The following is a 17,832-nucleotide window of genomic DNA, read 5'->3' as shown; positions in this document are numbered from 1 at the left end:
TATATATATATGTATATATATATTTTTTAACTTTAAGATGATGGTCCTGGTAAAAACACTTCCTTTTCCTCACTACCCCTTTTATTACTTAGTATTATAATATTATTATTGCACAGTCAATTTTCTGAACATTGATGTGGCTAGGTCTACCACAGGTTGAATTTATTGCTCTTCAACCAGGTGGAGTTAACCAGGTACAAAAGGCAGCTAATAATTTAGCTAGCCATTCTCATACTATGTGAATACAGAGAGATTTTAGTTCAGTAGTGGATTATATCTGGCATTCTGCATTTCTGACAGGCTTCCCAGACAATCCAGATTCTACTGGTTTGTGAGCCAGTTTAAATATATTGGATTTAGATCTTAGTGAATATAGCAGGGTTAATTTTTTGAGTCTAATTTGAATGTACAGTCTTAGTTTATTGTAATGAAATATACCAAATTTGAACCTAAATTATATCTAATGTTATAAAATAGATAATGCAAATTTATTATTACTTGAATTATTATATCTAAGAAACTTAATTATCTTACAATGAAAGTCATTTACTTTCTTATATTAATGAAAAATTATATATATTATATTATATCAGAATCTTCATTTAACAGAGTAAGGAAGAAGAGAAAAATTTATATTAGTAAAATGGAAATCAGTATAAGATTTTGAAAATGATTTTAGGAACAACATTCTTCTTTTTTAATTTAGGAAATAACATCAAGATTTGTTATGAATCAGCTAGCTGCAAAGAATACTTTTCTAATGCATGCCGTAGAACAATATCCGGAGGTCAGGAACATAATCTCTGAGGGAAAAAACTGTGCAATATGTGGAAAATTCTTTTTAACCATATGGCTGGAATGTGTTCAGTTTGTTCCTCCATCAAAGGTAAATAGTGCTTCTTGGTGTGAATATGACCTAAGCCAACCCATACTGACTATGTAGACCGATATCTACGAATTGGCTTCTGTGATACTATACTGTTAATTTTGGATACACAAAAGTGAATAAGTAATATAATAAGCTGTAATGGTCATCACCTATTGCATTTACATTTAAACGCTTTCATTTATCAAACACATGCATTCAATAAAAATTCCAGGTAACCTGAAAAATTTTAATTTACAAATCCCTTTCATTCCTGAATCTTCTTAATAAATCCAGAGCTATGCTTCCTTAGGGAGAAGAGTACTCAGTAGTCTCTCATGAGCTTTGAGTTGAGAAAAAATGAATGTGCTACATCATAATAATGTAGTAAATGTTCTCAGTATAATAAGTGTGCTGAGATATGTGCCTGTGACACTATGTCCCCTAGCAGGTATCCCTTGGTCCACAAAGCTTGTAAAAGATGTTCTAGACCAGTGTTTAGATGACTTCTTTTTCTATACATGTCTAGATAATAAATATTTTAGGCAGTGTGGTCTCTGTCACAACTACAGAACACTCCTTTGTAGCATGAATACACCTGTAGACAATATGTACATAAATATGACTGTGTTGCAATGAAACTCTATTTACAAACCTTAAAACTTAATGTCATGAAATATTTTCCTTTTGCAAATAACCACTTTAAAATGCAAAACCATTCTTAGCTCACATGTTGTATGAAAACAGAATGTAAGTCTGATTAAATTGAGGTACATGGTTTGCCTATACCTGTTCTAGACTGTTCAGCACTGGTTCTTTTTTTTTTTTTTTTTTTGTACCAGGGATCAAGCTTGGGTCCTTGCGTTTGCAGGCAGGTGCCAGAACCACTGAGCTAAATCCCCAGGCCAGCGCTGGTTCTTAGCAGTATAGTTTCCTTTCTGCTTTTGGTGAGCTTTCGGCCTCTCTTGGTATAGTATAGGCCGATAGTTGGTGATAATAGTAAATAAATTAATAAAAGTAGATACAGTTCCTGCCATTTTAAAGATTTTCATATGGTGAAAGAGGGAAACATTAAGCAAATGAATGCATATGTAATTATAAATTATGATAAATATTATGATATAAAAGAATAGTGCATTTGTTTTGGGGGGCTGATGTAGCAGTACCACATATTGGATAGCTAAAACAACAGAAATTTATTGTCCGATAGTTCTGGAGTTTGGAAGTCTCACATCAAACTATTGGTAGAATTGATATCTTCCAAGGACTGCAAGGACTTCAAGGCCTCTCAGCTTGATTTGTAAATGGCCATCTTCTCCCTGTGACTCTTCCCACTGTCTTCCTTTCATGGGTATCTGTGTCCAAATTTTCCTTTTTTTTGAGGCAGGTTCTTTGTTTGTAATTAAGGTACTGAACTCAATATGTAGCCCACTCTGACCTCAAATTCACATTGATCCTCCTGCTTCCACCTGGGATTATAGGCATGCACCACTAGGCTGGCCTACTCAAATTTCCCTTTATGATAAGGATCCCAGTCATATTAAATTAGGGGCCATACTGATAACCTCATTTTATCTTAATTTCAAATATCTCCAAGCAGTATCTAAATCTTGTAGTTGTAAAGAATGAGGGCACCATTAGGCTCAAGTAGTATTTGTGCCAATAAAGGAACTGAATTGAATCTGCTTATACCTGTTTCAGTGGGTCTTATCACTAGCCACTAAGCAGATGTACCTAAGGAGCTTTCTAAGCATACAGATATCGCACCCCATATCTACTATTCAGAATGTGCTTTAGGTAGTACCCACTCATTCGTGTTTTTATGACACATCCTAGTTGATTTTAATGTATAGTCAGGGCTGAGAATCTCTGCACTTTCTGTCTAAGGCTGTCCGAGAGCCACAGGGCCATAAGCTATAACTTCCTAACTTTAGGGAGCAAAGCCTACTTGGTGACTTATACATAAGTGAAGAGTCAAAATCATTGGTTGAATATGTGAATTAATAAATAACCTTTAGTGACAAGGATAGGTTATAAATGATAGTGAAAAGAAAAGGAGGTGTCTGGAGGAGGGGTAAACCCACTGTGTAGAACAGACAGATGACAGGTGCCTACTTTGCCATGGCTCCCCTCTTTTCACTGGGGTGCATTCTCAACAAGATTGCTGTAGAGCATATTGAAGAGGTTTTCTCTCCATCAGTTTACTTCTTGGAATCCACGTGCTGAAGAGCTTTTGTGTATCCTGCTGGAAACAAAACAAAAGCTCCTACCTACAGGATTGCTGGATCCCTAAATATCTGTGAAGCATGACGAGTCCTTTTGAATCTTTTGCTTTCCCCAGGGTACCTTCTGTGAATGCTCATAATGAAATTTCACTGTTTATTTATTAGTTGTTTCATAGGTTTGATTTTCTAGTTGTTGGCTAAAATCATCACTACTTGTATTTCAGAGATACATTATTTTTTTGAAAACTAATAATTGTTGAAATTTCAAGAAATTCTCTGTCTGCTGACCATGAAGTTCAGTAAATTTTATTTTAAAAAATTGAAAGCAACAAAATTCTTTTATGAATGGTATGAGCAATGTTTATATATGCTTTACTCAGAGCCACTGATTTTTAATATTTGGTTCCACTGGCTTCATTGGTTATTTTTTGCCTTTAAAAATCCATCATGTCAACAATAAATTTGACAGTGACAAAAACCAAGAAAATGGCTTACAAAGAGATTATATCACTCTCCAAGATGAACATTTTAAAAAAATAGACTCTAATTAAAAATATATATAGGTAAGTAGATATCTGTGCACCATCCCAACTAGAAAGCTTTTATTAGGGTGCATTACTTATCACTCAATATTTATGGTCCAGAAAATAAGTGGGTTATTTTATATAGACTAACCAATTATTGGCTATAAAGTTCCCAGTATGTCCCTTACTGCTAAGAAAAAGAGCATACATTTTATAAGGATCACTTTAAATATGTCATTTATAATCTTGTAGAAAAACATCGAGGAACTGTCACTGGAATTCATATTACTTGATGTCAGGTATTTACCTGGGAATATTATTATGATCCCCAGAACAAGGAATGGGTGAGAGATCTCAGTGAGCTATAATTGTGGTACAAAGCATCCAAAATTTATCTTACAATGTGCTTTGCTTGAGTTTTTGTAACCAGCAAATATTTTCAAAAGCTATACAAGATAACCCACTTCTTTAATAATTTTCACTCATCACAAAAGAATAATAATAAAATAGTTAAGAAAGAATATGGATCTCATTCCTTATATACTGTATGTTAAAAATTCATACCATCACTATAATCCAGTTTGGCATTATGTTTGCAAAATAATTTATTGAAGAATTGGGATTTTAAAAAGAAGGCTAATTTTTCCTCTTGATTCAGTCATGAATAAATTATATTAGGCACATCTACTTGTAGTTAACGAATTTTGAAAGGAGAAACTTCTACTCAGAGAAAGCATTCTCAATCCAGTTACAAGTGTCATTGGCTCTTTCATAAAACTTTTCTATGAATAAGGAATAGTTATTTAGTGTTTTAAAACTCGGATAGTTTTGTTGTGGAAATGTGTTTGTTAGACTTAAGTCAGTGCTTATGCTAGAGAATTTTGAAGTCTTCATGACACTTAGCAAAGTTTGAATTTATTTGTTCACTTGCTGTTTGATGTTTTACTCTACCAATGAATCTAAGCTCAAGTAATTCAAGGACCATTTTTTGTTCACCATTGTATAGAGAGAGCTTATCACAGTGCCTATACAGTACATATTCTATTTTAATTCCATGACTGATGAATCAGAAGACCTGAACTTTAATAAACAGCTCCTTTTTTCCCTTTTTATTAGTGTATTACAAGTGTATTACATCAAGTGTATCTTAGAGAAAAATCTGGTAGAGCTGTTGCCGAGGGGTAATATCAAAGTTTTAAAAAAACCTCTACTTAGAACTAACCATACAGTAAAAGAGAATATTGAAATAATTGTTTAGTAGGAATTTAAAAGTCAAAACAAGCTGGACATTAAAAAATTAAGTGGAAAGCAAGAACATCAGTGGGAAAGTGAGGACAGAAATGTATGTTGTTCCTCTAGATGGGAGTAAATATATAATCTTCATCACATATGTAACCTATTTGTGAATTGTTCTCAACATCATCTGGAATAGATTGTTGTAGTCAAGAGACATTTAATGAGTACAGTGTGTCAGATTACTTGGCAAAAGTTGGCAAAACACTCTGCTTTCCACTGGCCATGTTTTGAACACCTTGGACAAGTTGCCATGATCATTTCTGCTCTGACAGATTCTTTCTCAAAATTATCTGATGAGCTGCTACTTTCATTTCAAGTCTCTCACACAGAAATTTCAACCTAATAAAAATAACCACCACCAACAGTTGTTTGGCTGTGAGTGTGTGTCTGATGCTGTGCTAGACATGTCACCTAGAATATGTCAGCTGATGTTCACAACAACTACAGGACTCTGATGAGAAATCCTAAGCACGGAGAAGTCAAGTAATTTTGCCTAGTTCACAAAGTTGCCAAATGGAGACTCTAGGGAGAAAACTTATACCTATGATTCTTTGTTCTTAATCAGATCTGCTGGACTACCTCTTCTACGCTTTTAAAAAATTTAAAAAAATTTTTTATTGAATTTATTGGTACATTCTAGGTGTACAGTACAGTTCCATTCATTACTGGGATCTTGTACCTTTACGTGACAGGTCTTGGTTCTCATTTATTCCCCTTGTCCCCACCCTCCCTCCCTGCACCCCCTCCTCCCCTCCCTACCTACCAACACTTTAATTCCATTTTTACATTTTCTCACTCCTCTATGCTTTTAAATCCAGTTATTCCTGAATTACTTCAATTGGATTTAAGATATTCAGGTTGAAAAGTCTTCTTCTGCCATGACTTATCCACTCAAACTCCTAGACAGTGGTTATCATAGTACATGTTTAATACGAGAGTCATAGAGTTGACACATAATAAGGAGAGTTTCACTTTAAGATTCAGGCTCTCACACAGGAAAGGGTAATTACATTCTTATCATAAGTACACATGGAAGTGGCCAGGTGCCATGAAAAGAAGGTATTTTAGTTAAACAGGATGTTGTTCAGTCTGTTTCTGGGTCCTGGTGTAGAGACTGTGTTTGCTGTGTAGAGAACACATAATAAAACTTAAAATTACTCTCAGAGGTACCGCTTAAAAACATTCTCTGAAGAATACAGAGGCGTTAACATAAGGAACCAATGGACAGTCATCAGAGCGAAGCACCTGCTTGTGCAAATCAACTGTTGTGTTAATGAATTGCGCAGTGTTCCTGGGAACTGGCTCAAGGTGAGGTGTGGGAGACCCGGTTGGAGAGAAGCAGTGTGAGACAAGAGTAGCTTGTATGTGAAGTTTGAATTCCATTTTGAAAGCTTCTATGTTTGTTTGCTTGCACAACAAACTACCACAGACTGGGGGACTTTTACAACAGAAATTCATTTTCTGAAGAACTGAAAGCTGGAAGTCTTAGATCAAGGTGTCCAAAGCATTCCCTAACTTGTAGAGGCTTGCTTTTCCATGTGTCTTACAATGTTCTTTCCTCAATGTGTTTTTGAGTTGAAATTACCCATTCTTATAAAGACATTAGTTGTATTAGAGCATATCATGAGTGACCTAATTTTAATCTGATTACTATTTTAAAGATTTTATCTCCTAATTCAGTCACATGGAGAGATACTGGGGGGTAAGACTTCAAAATAAGGAATTGTAGGTGACACAGTTCAGTCCATCCCTGTAGTTATTGAAGCTGTGCAACATCAAGAACAAATGTTTGTTTTGCAAAGAGAGGTTAGAACTCTTGATGTGGATTCAACGACTGCTTACATAAGTCAACGCTTGAAGCCATGGGAAGGGTGATTGACAAAGGAGACTTATTAGTGGGGAGAGAAGACCAGAAAGACAAAACCTTTAAGGACAACAATATTAATGGGGTAGGCAAAAGTAGGAGTTAGGAAAGGAGAATGAGAAAGAACTGGAGGGACAGAAGTGGCAAAGCCAGGTAGAAAGGGCACACATTGTGCAGCTGTAAAACACAGACATGCAACAAACAAGACTTTCTTGCTTTTACTTTTGCTGCACTAAGCTTCTAGAGTCACATTCTACTGGACAGTTTATTCTAGTTCATTGCAGGCTTACGTGGTGATTTTAGAATGTTTTCAGTTGTTTTAGATTTAATCTTGATTATTTAGGATTTCCTTCCTCTCGCCTTCTCAAGGTATTATTAAAATTTTGGAGCTCTTACATAGTGTCATGACACAGAATGTGGGAGTAGGACGTTCTGTCAATGTCCCCTGTTTCAGTGGGCACTTCTCAAGTATGTGATCACCCTTTCTAGATCTGAAATATAGTCCTAATTCCATTATGGTGTCTGCGGAGGGATCTAATTCCCATCGGTCTCTGCATTTCCCTCTATGTTCCTGTGTCTGCTTGTTCTGATATTGAAGTCCCTTTGGTTCTCTGGTCCTTTTACAACTGCCTCCATATACTCTCTGGGCATGAGAAATTTTGGCTGCTGCTTTCTTCAGATATAAGATATGAGATGATAGAGATTATTAAAGATTCCAAGATGAGAACAGAAGCAGGGATGGAAAACTGGAAGAGGAAAATGGTGTCCTTTGTGTCACAGCAGGAGTGCTACAGGAAGTTGAATTGATTAGAAGTCTGATAACACATATTGACTAATCTTCCATAAATGTTGAAGTAAAAGATAGGAAAGCTATAGCATGTTCTCTGGAAGGATGGGGACTGGAGGAAAGACTTTGAAATATGTGCAAGGATGTGGAAGGATAAGTAGATGAAGCTTAAAATTAGTGTGTGTTGTGAACCAAATTTGGAAGATTTTAATGCTTTAACTCTGTCCTAATACATTTAGGAATTATTAGGTAACAGCATGAAACTCATGTATTCCATCATATTAATTCATTGAATAAACCAAGCAGTTTTTGAAAGTTTTAAAAATCTAAAAAAATGGCTAGTGGTAGTGCTTTTCAACTTACAAAATGATTTGCACATATTTTTTTTTCCTTTTCAGTACCATTTTTGATGATTACTATATATAAGATACTCTGTTAGGCTCTTTAAATCCAAAACATAGTTTATGCCATTGAAGAGATCACAGACTTTTTAAAATACAGTGTTATCAGAAGGATGAGTACTAATGACCAAGAAATATGTGAAAAAATACTTACCATTCCTGGCTATTAGGAAATGCAAATTAAAACAGTATGGTCTGTCTTATACGAAAAAGCCAAATTATAAATAAAGGGAAAAATAAAAGACATAATAGGAAGTAGGGTAATAGATCTTTTCAAATAGGGAGATCAAGAGATGGAGGGAAGAGAAGGGGAGGGTGGAGAAAAGAATGAAATAAAGGAATTAAAATGTGTTACGTACATGTTGCAACTTTGCACAAGTAATGTAAACATTATGTTCTTCAAACATGTATTAATGAAATTTTAAAAATCCAGTGTTAAAAGCATCATAAGGTATATGTACCCTGCTATGGAGTCACAGACTGAATGAAGAACTACTTAGGAGGTTTAAGGGAAACTTTTCTCAGGAGATAAAATTTGAGTAACGTGACTTTTTGACCCTTATGTTAACTTGTGACTTGGTTTTCATCATCTCTCTTTACAGTTAAGTAAGGCTAAGCAAAGTCAAATAGTTTGTAAGTTTCAAATCTCTCAACTAATGTGATTTGGACTTCAGTTGACCTGATTCCCCATGATGTAACTTTCAGGTCTCATTTTTTATAGTACACACATTTTTATTTTGAACCATAAGAAAGTGTAAAAATAAATTCGGGTATTGGTTGGGATACAGTGGCTTCCCACAGTTGCCTTCATATATTTGAGAGACCATGATGTGAAAGAGAGATAAGGCTTTTCTTTTGTTGACTTGAAGAGTGGACTGTCTTGGTATTCAGGCCAGAAAGATGGAAACATTTTCTTACAGGAATCAAACACACACACACACACACACACACACACACACACACACACTCTGGTTAACATTAGTTATCACTGAAGAAATAACAAATATATAATAAAGAATAGAAGTAAAATAACTTAGTATCTATATAATTTCACTTTACAAATTAAAAAGGAATTTAGAATTCGATTTTTCAAATAAATATGCCTGAGGATATTATAGAAATAGCAGGAAGGCATGAAACTGTAACGGGTTTATAACATAATGATTAAAAAAATAGAGATCTGCATGTATATTCTGGCTAATGGCTGAGTATGCTCAAATATTGAAAAAAAGACAAGATCTCCCAGCATGTTGAGTGAAAAGGAAAATAAAGAACAAATTCACATATAAGCACATTTTGGGAAAACTGCACACCACTAAAGATGAACTGTTAAGAGCTAAGGATAAAATGTGAAGGAAGAAAATGAAAGAAGTGACGACAATGGACTAAACACAGATTTCTCATTAGCAGTAGTCGATGTCAGAAAAAAATATAATGCCTTCAAAGCACAAAGGAAAATAGGTCAAAATCTAGAGTTATATGGCTAGATATCTGATGGGAAAAGACGTGGGAATATCAGATAATTTGTGAGAATAAAAACTTAGAATTGTTTTGGTCTGAATCAACTACTGACTCTAATCCTATTAAAATTTAAGAAGTTAAGGTAGTAAATATTTACTAAGTATATGATAGTGGGAAAAGTATGACAATAGAATCAGAATAAGTAATATGAATTAATTATCATAAACAAATTTAAGGATGTTTTAAATCGTTAAAATTGATGAAAATGAGATTTCATTACCAGGTAAGGAATAATTGAAATATGCTTTTTTAAGTGGTTAGTTCTTTTTATTTTACAAAGTAAAAACGTATGCAAATTAATTACATGGGATGGTAATCAGATTAACCATATTGGTAAACAGTTGTTTTTGTGTATCATCAGTGTTTCATACTGCTTTTTACTTATGCAGTCAGAGATTATGCAAAAACTAATTTGTCTAGAAGCTTCCCTTTCCGTTAAAGAAATTTCCTCTTCTCAGTCATCTTGTCCGGAACTAAACTAAATGCTGACCTTTGTGAGTAACACTTTGCTGCAGAGGGAGCCATATGATAATGCCAGCACCTGGCTGTTCCTGTGGTGCTTTGCAGAGCGTTCTGCCTCCAGCAGGGTTTGTACTTACATGAGGGGGGCACTGGATGATAGATGGGACTTTATTCTTGACATAAAACAGAGTTTTATGAATATCAATCAAATTGCAATGGCTTCTATTGTGATGAATGCGAAATTATGTCACCCTTGCTTTCTAAACTAGGGAGACAGTTGGAAAACAGCTGAAAAATGTTATTTGCTTTCCAGTGTTAATCTTTACCATAATTCATCTGAATGCTTTCACTTTTATCAAATGTTACAGCTGTCCTGAGTTGTTAGCTCTTAACAATTACAGAATTATTAACAATTCCAATGCAATTGATATTTCAGTATTAACTACTGAGAATATAAATCTTTAAAACAGAAACAAAAATTAATCCTTTTCAGTTACTACTAACTTGGGCCACATTTGAAATAGTAATCTAAATAGTCTCATAAAATCTTTTCCAAACACTTAGTAATCCTATCCCAAGATATTCACCTGATAGTTTTCATTTCTTATAGTTTCATTAGTTGAAATTAACATTTCCCCAGATTCTTTTTAAAGTTGAAGAGTAAGGTAGGAATAGTTTGGAACAAGAACTCTGAACTCTGTATTGAATGATGTAATGGAATTAAAATTACTCTCAAAAGAGATTAGACTGAGTGGGTCTCGCTACAAATGAGTGAAATGCTCATCTATCTTATAAAAATAAATGAAAATTTGTAACCTTAATTTCTTTTTTATGACACTCTGCTAGTAATGAAACGTAAAATTATATTTAATAATTTTACTCATTACTTATAGAGAAAAATCTTACTTTGCTGTAAAAAGTTATTATTGTTAAGATACCACTAACATTCATTTATGAAACTGATCATTTCAACCAGTCAGCTGTGAAAATTAATGTAGGTTTTTAAACATTTATGCAGCATTTAGTCAATTTAATGTACATTAGGCACTATGCAGATCAGAAGGCATCACATTTTGAATACTAAACGATCATGAAAGTAATATGTATTTATTGTTCAGAAAAATTGAAATAGTATTCTGTGTTTCTTAGTATTTCATTCAGAACACAGTAAAAAGGAACAGTATAATGAACTCACATACCGTTTTGATTACTTCTATTTCTGTAAGAGCTCCCTGAACCCTCTTCCCTTCAGAGAACTCTTTTATTGTTAAACTGCTGGATAGGGTCATAGTTATAGTCAGTAAATGCTTTTTTTCCTTCTTCTTCTAAAGAATTGCTAACTTATATTCAACTTCAGTTCATTTATCTGAAGCTGTGGATGATCAAAACATTAAAACCTCTCCTGTGAGATTCAAAGATTTATTATACAGGGAGTAGCCATGGACAGCAGGACCACTCTGAAGAGGAGAGAATGGCCCTTAGCTAGATGGCTGGCTGGGACATGAACAAGATTTTCTCTCTGGATTCTGCCCATACCACAGACCAAAATGCCTTAAGGGTGAAATGATCATATAATGTGTCATCTAAGCCAGGATGCTTTTGAGAGTGAAAGTGGAAAATATAAATAGCTATAAAAACAGCAGGAAGCCAGACTGTCCTTGGCACATCGGAATGTATGGCAACCCTTCTTAAATGGAGTAGTTAACTTCAGAGTGGTGCTCAGTGCTGGCACTCTCATTGCTGGCTTCGAGGAGTTGTCATTCTGAATATCCATCGTGGATTTTAGATATTATTTTTAGTCACTCTATAAATATTTGAGGACCTACTTTAAGCAGGAAGCTGTGTGTGGTAAGTAAAATGCAAATAAGTAAGTGACCTAGTCAGCCCCAAACGGTTTCAAAAATTGAGTTTAAATTCCAAAGATGTAAATGACACTAGCAATAAAAGCTGAATTTTAAATGCGTAGCAGAGCTCAATTGCTTTAACCTTTCAAAGTGGAAGGGGAGATGACTGCAGGTTGTCTGGCTTGGAAAGTGCCTAGAAATTTCAGAGACTTAGGCTTTGAAATAGATAAAACTGAGATCATGGAGAAGAAAGAAGAGAGGACTTGTTAGAAGAGGATGGCATGGAGAATGAGTCATGCTATGGGCAGTAAATTAATATAGTTGGTTTGTGGATGGGAGTGGGAGGAAGACACAAACATTTTTAAAAATTGGGGTAAGAGTCTACAAACCTGCCAATGGAAAGAATAAGAAGTTTGCATTTGATCCCGTTTGAAAATGGAGTCTACTAAATGGTGCACACAAGTCAGTGATACTAAAAAGATGTGTTTTAGAGTCATTTTGGGGTACTGTGATGGACTGATTGAATATTGAAGAGAAAGATTAAGCAGTGCAGTTGCTTTGTGCAGGGATCAGCTTTAGTGGTGGTAATGCCAGGAAGGGAAGCACCATGGGGAAGGGAGGATGGCAGAATGTATTTGTTGACTGAGCATGGGAAACCTCTGAGGGTGTGAAGGGGAAAGAACCAGCCCTAGGGGAGCTTACTTTGGAGGAAAGACCCAGAATTTCATCTTAGACATTTTGGATTTAAAGTGATAGCTGGATAATTCAAATGAGTATGTCTAATTACCATTTGGAGACATAGAAACAGTGGAGCAGAATCCTCCTTTCTGTTATTTGAAAACACACACTTTCCTATGACTACTCGTTCTATACAATTATTCTATAAAGATTATTCACCTATAGTCAAAACCCTCATTAGTGAAAGAGCCTGTGAGAACTGCTAATGCAAATCTACAATTTACTGAACTTGGATTCTGGTCCTGACTCTGTCTCGAACTATGAAGCCTAAAACATTTTGTCTCTGGAACAGTTTTCATGCCTAGACCAAAGTCTCTTCTAGCCTGAAAGTGCTTTGATTCCATAGTAGGAGGGAGGCTGCCATTATCATGCTTTATTAAGTTCTGTTGATTTGGATAATGATACCACTGCTCGTTTTCTATTCTTGCTGCAGCAAAACATTGCCATAAACTTGGCACCTTACCTACCAAAATTTGTTATCTTATAGTGTAGTAGGTCGGAAATCCAAAAAGGGTCTTACTGGGCTAAAATAAGGTGTTACAGATGGGCTGTTTTCTGGAGACTCAGGGGAACATCCACTGTCTTGTGTTTGACAGCTTCTACAAGTTGTTCCTTGGCTTAGGGTCTTTTTCCTGTCTTCATAGCTAGTATTGGTAGATCTATTTCTATATCATGTCATTTGGATCCTCTGTTCTGCTTCCTTCTCCCACTTTTAACAACTCTATGATTACATTGGGTTGATTTCCTGGGTTAAAATACGGCAGTGATTGTCACTGAACCACATGTTGAATAATTCTTAAAAATCCAATTCTACCATTCAACAAGTATAAAACTTAGCAAATATGCATATTTAAATTTAACATGAAAAACTAGTTTTTTCCTAAAATTGAAAGAGGATATGTTTTATTTATTTTTATAAGCAAATAGCCTATTTTATTATAAATAGTGGAGTGAAACATTGAGGTTAAATATGTTATTTCCTTTTTAACGCCTTTCGCTAAAATGATATCCTTTTAGTTTTGTCTAATCGTAGGCAAACTCTTTCCTCATCTATGAGTTTGCCTTGACAAAATGGATAATTTGTTCAGTGGTGTTTAATTTTTATCTGTAAACAATGACAGCACAGTAATTATATTTGACAGGGTTGTGAGGGTTTGTTAAGTGAATTTGTGAAGAGACTTCCTTATATAGGATAGAGTCACTATTCTTTTTTTTTTAAAAGACTATTCCTTTGTAACATGTTTATTTCAAATGGACATATGTTATATCAGTAGAAACAACTAAGATAAAGCCACAAGCGGAAATGAAAATTTAAATGAGCATCCTCTAGTAAGATATTTGAGAACTTTGCTCTTGCAAACATTACTGAGAATGAAAACTCTAGGAGGAAAAGTATATTAACAAGGAAGTATATCAAGTCCTTTATTCTCAGTAAAATTTCCAAGAAACAACCCCCTGTCTATCAAACATTGTATCGAAAATATAAATTATTAATTTAGAGAATAATAACCACCAAAGTTTTATCTTCATTATAACGGATAATGGCTTTTTGCAAAAATAAAGTCCTAGAAAAGCTAAATAAAGCATTCATTTTATTCTAATGATCTAAATAATAATTCCCTTAAGAAGGGAAAAGAGGGACACAGACACTTTGCATTCCTGCTTACAACAAGAGCCAACCTAAACTCTGCCCATGCAATTTCTTAAAGACACGAGGGAAATGGCTAAAACCACTGTGGAAATAGAAAATGCCTCTAATAGTTTCTATTACAAACTTTTCACCTCATGCAGAAACAGGACATAGCAAATCGAATAACACTATGGCCCACTTGCGTCCTTGGTTTATGTCTGTTTCTTTCTCCAACCTCCTGCTTTTAGCTTATGGATCTATTATTTGCTCTGGTTTCTTAAATAGGAGATAAATAAAATTGATATGGCACAATATATTTTCACTAGTCTTTCAGTTCTAGCCAAGAAGCTACAGAAGGGGCAAAAAGAACTGCTTGGAATAGAGGGCTGTCTACTAAATAGAAAGAGAGAAGACTATATTTACCTTTGATTGTGTTATTCTGCACATGTAATTTCAACACTTAACTATTATAGTCTAGTTAAGTAATTAATATTATCTCATCTGGAATAGATTTAAAGTATTATGTATAGTACGTGCATTGTTAGAAAAATACTTACACCTTCCTTTTACTCTTGGACATTAGGATTTTCTGTTGATAGTTCATACTTTAACATTTTATGTTCTATTTATTGTATACACTACATTGTTTTCCCAATATGCTAAGCACATTCTTGACTTTCTGTTTTCAAGTAGTTCAACCCTTTTGAAAAGTCCTTTTGCTTCCTCTATAGGCAGCCACATCTGAGTCATTTTTCCAGACCTAGCTCATCTTTTTCTTATATTGCAAAATCTTGCTAACTATTCAGCCTATGCTAGTGTCTCTTTTCACTGCGATTATATATAACTTATCACTGAGTTAAGCCATATGTTTCTAGTTATATTTTATGTTTATTCCTTGTCTTCCTAACTCAATGCTAAAAAGATTCTCAAAGGCCAGGGTTGTTTGCTGCATGTTTTGTATCCTTGGCACTTTGCCTAATGTCATGCAGATTTTAGAATACGTATAATTTGTCAGAACTCTTGGTTGCAAGTTAAGAAACCCAATTTACACACTGACTGAGTCATGAAGAAGGCCAGGCAGGGATGGGTTTGGCTGAATATAACTAGATCTGGTTCTCAAATTTATTAGCAAGAATTTGACCTTTTAGTTTAGTGTCTTTGTTTTTCTTGTCTTGGCTTCATTTGCAGGTAGGAGCTCCCTAAATTGTGCCTTCTGGGAGTATACAAAGAGCTTTAATCTCTTAGTAGATCCAGAAAAAGTTCTGGGACTGATGCCCAGTGGCTCTGTTGGATTACATCAGATCATGTGATCACCCCACACTAATCACAGATGTCAGAAGGAAGTGGCTGGACCATTGCCTGAGCCTGAATTATGTGGTCTATCTTGAGATGACAGTGGGATCAGTGGACCTCTCATTCCACAAAATATGCACTGAAATTGGAAGGAGCAATTCCCCAAAGGAAAAAGTAGGCTTTTGTGCCAGGCAAAACCAAGATGCTTACTGGGAGTCCAGGAAATGTTTGCTGATTGGTCAACTATGCATCTCTGTAGGAAGAACTCAGATTTATAGATAATTCCATATTTTTTCCTTCATCTACAGTACTTCACAGTATGACCTATCTTTGGCTCCCCACTGACACATCATCAGTGTTAGAAGGTTGTTACTCTTTCAGGAGAGGGCTATAGTGGTGTGTAAGTAGTCAGACCTCTCTGTGGGATCTCAAAAATTCTTTTGTGGAAGAGAGAACAGGACAGTAATCAAATCTGTCATTGTGGTTTGTGATGATGTTGGTCAACTGGTTTCATGGTAAAGCTAAGTAGTACTATTAACCAATTAAATGACTAGTTGTATGTTTCTGTTTTGGATTTGCACTATTTTACAGCTATGTTGATTTCAGAAATTGATTATAAAGCATATAAAATGAAAAGCCTTTGAGATTGCAAATATTCCTCCTTCCTCCCTTCCTCTTTCTTTCTTTTGCTGAATGTCAAACCCATGGCCTTGTTCATGCTAATGTTATAAGTATCCAGGATATGGAAATTAAATTGGCCAGTAGCATTTTTGGTTACCTATTTTGTGCACTGAGAAGTAAGGTCAGAGATATTTAAAGCGTATATTTTTAAGTTATGGAGAATTTGCTATAAACACTTATGTATTGAAGAATTTTCTAGGCCCCCAGCTGGTAAAGATCTTAATGGATATTGCAGACAGCAAACAAAGAGTATTAGGAAGACAATTTCCATAGGAAATGGATGCTAGTTGGAAAAATGAGATGGCCAGTAGGAAGTTCTGATTTACAGAAAGTGGCTGATTGACAATTTAAAAATCCTGTCATTAGGAATCGGCTTTATGTGGAATTTATATCACTTTTGACCTTCATCCCAAATACTCTATGGTTAATTTAATATTAATGTTTGGATAAAAACACATATAATCTTTTATCATCTGAATTTTGTTTAGTGTTGAACATGCCTTTCCTTGCTAGTTAAGTTTGTGTGGGGGAAAAGAGCAAATCAAGCATAAATGGAATAGAGTGTCCTTTAGGAGTCAGTGTTCCAAAACCTCTGAGAAAGTACTTACTTATTTTTTTTTTCATTTAGTTTATTGGTATGTATACTGCACAGTTACATTCATCATTGGAATCTTGTACCTTCACATGACAGGTCTTGGTTCTCATTTTTTCCCCATTCCCCTGCCCTCCCTTCACCCCCTTCACCCTCCCCTATTTACAAAGACTTTGTTTCCATTTCTTCCTTTTCTCATATTGTTTTCTTTTCCCTTATTTCCTTTCCCGTACCCTTCCCACTTAGGAATTGCTTATTTTAATCAAAGATATTTATTGGCACATCCTTAATTTAGTTTTTAATCTTTACATTTTAGAACTGGAAGATAAGCCAAAATCTACAGCTGGTACCTCTTCGAATATTACTTTGTTCTTACAAATGTTTTAATCGGCGTAACCCTAACGTCTTTGGAATTTCTCAAGAGTAGAACAGGTGAGATGCATCTTTAGAGCCTAGATGGCTATCCATTAGTTCTGCACAGTGAGCTCATGCCCCATCACCAGGCCATGCTGTGTTAATCGAAGGAAGACAACTCAATTACAGAGATCCTAATTTAAGCATGATAATCTACTGGTAGATTGCTAGGCTTAACTGATGCTGTGTTTTCCTTTGGCTTAAAAAAAAATAAAAAGTAGAAAAAAAAGTAACATCTGCATGCCATGTGGTTTTTCTTCTTTCCATCACTTGATGATTACTCTCCTTTTCTAGAACAGTATTAAGAGAATATTTAATATGTATTAAGTATATATTAATGGGAAATATGTTTATTTGAATGTTTCACAATTAAAAGAGAATAACTTTTTAATGCTAGTTAGTTGTATTTTATTTGTCGGATTTCATTTGAGGCACTAAAATCTACTGACTAAGATCAAACCTTCATTCTATTAAAAAGGAGTGGAAAGCCAGAAACTCAGCTACAAATTCTTAACATCACTTTTTTCTGTTTTTGTTTGTTTTTGAAAAAATTTTAAGCAAGAGAAACTGGCAAGAGCCAGGACAGTTGTTGCTGAAATGAGAATTTTACTCATTTTCTTTGAGAGATAACAGAAAACTAGGAAAAGAAGTAATGAAAATATGCCATGTATTTTTTTTTCCGCATTGAGTTTATT

General features: G+C 34.8%; 2 protein-coding genes across 9 annotated transcripts in view; both read left to right on the top strand.

Annotated features, from left to right (window-relative positions):
• Window positions 1-17,245, top strand: part of Lrrc69 (leucine rich repeat containing 69) — an 84,683-nt gene extending 67,438 nt beyond the window's left edge. Inside the window, exons 7-8 of one of the 2 annotated variants that reach the window (XM_010611984.2) lie at window positions 707-886; window positions 17,040-17,245. In XM_010611984.2, coding sequence (XP_010610286.1) covers window positions 707-886; window positions 17,040-17,150 — 291 coding nt within the window. In that variant the 3' untranslated portion in view covers window positions 17,151-17,245. The remainder of the gene's footprint in view (window positions 1-706; window positions 887-17,039) is intronic. The other variant, XM_010611985.2, reaches the window with a different exon arrangement.
• The window catches only part of Slc26a7 (solute carrier family 26 member 7), a 223,662-nt gene continuing 211,807 nt past the window's right edge, over window positions 5,978-17,832 (top strand). For 3 of the 7 annotated variants that reach the window (XM_010611993.3, XM_010611991.3, XM_010611992.3), the window contains exon 1: window positions 5,980-6,218. The gene's annotated coding sequence lies outside the window, so the exon portion shown is untranslated. Of the gene's footprint in view, window positions 6,219-17,832 lie in introns of all 7 variants that reach the window. The other 4 variants (XM_019205705.2, XM_010611994.3, XM_010611987.3 and 1 more) reach the window with 2 other exon arrangements.

The sequence above is a fragment of the Fukomys damarensis genome, unplaced genomic scaffold, assembly GCF_012274545.1.
Source record: "Fukomys damarensis isolate Sample0158 unplaced genomic scaffold, DMR_v1.0_HiC HiC_scaffold_5, whole genome shotgun sequence".
Classification (NCBI taxonomy): domain Eukaryota; kingdom Metazoa; phylum Chordata; class Mammalia; order Rodentia; family Bathyergidae; genus Fukomys; species Fukomys damarensis.
The sequence above is the reverse complement of the archived record's forward strand: the minus strand, read 5'-3'. Positions and strand labels throughout refer to the sequence as shown.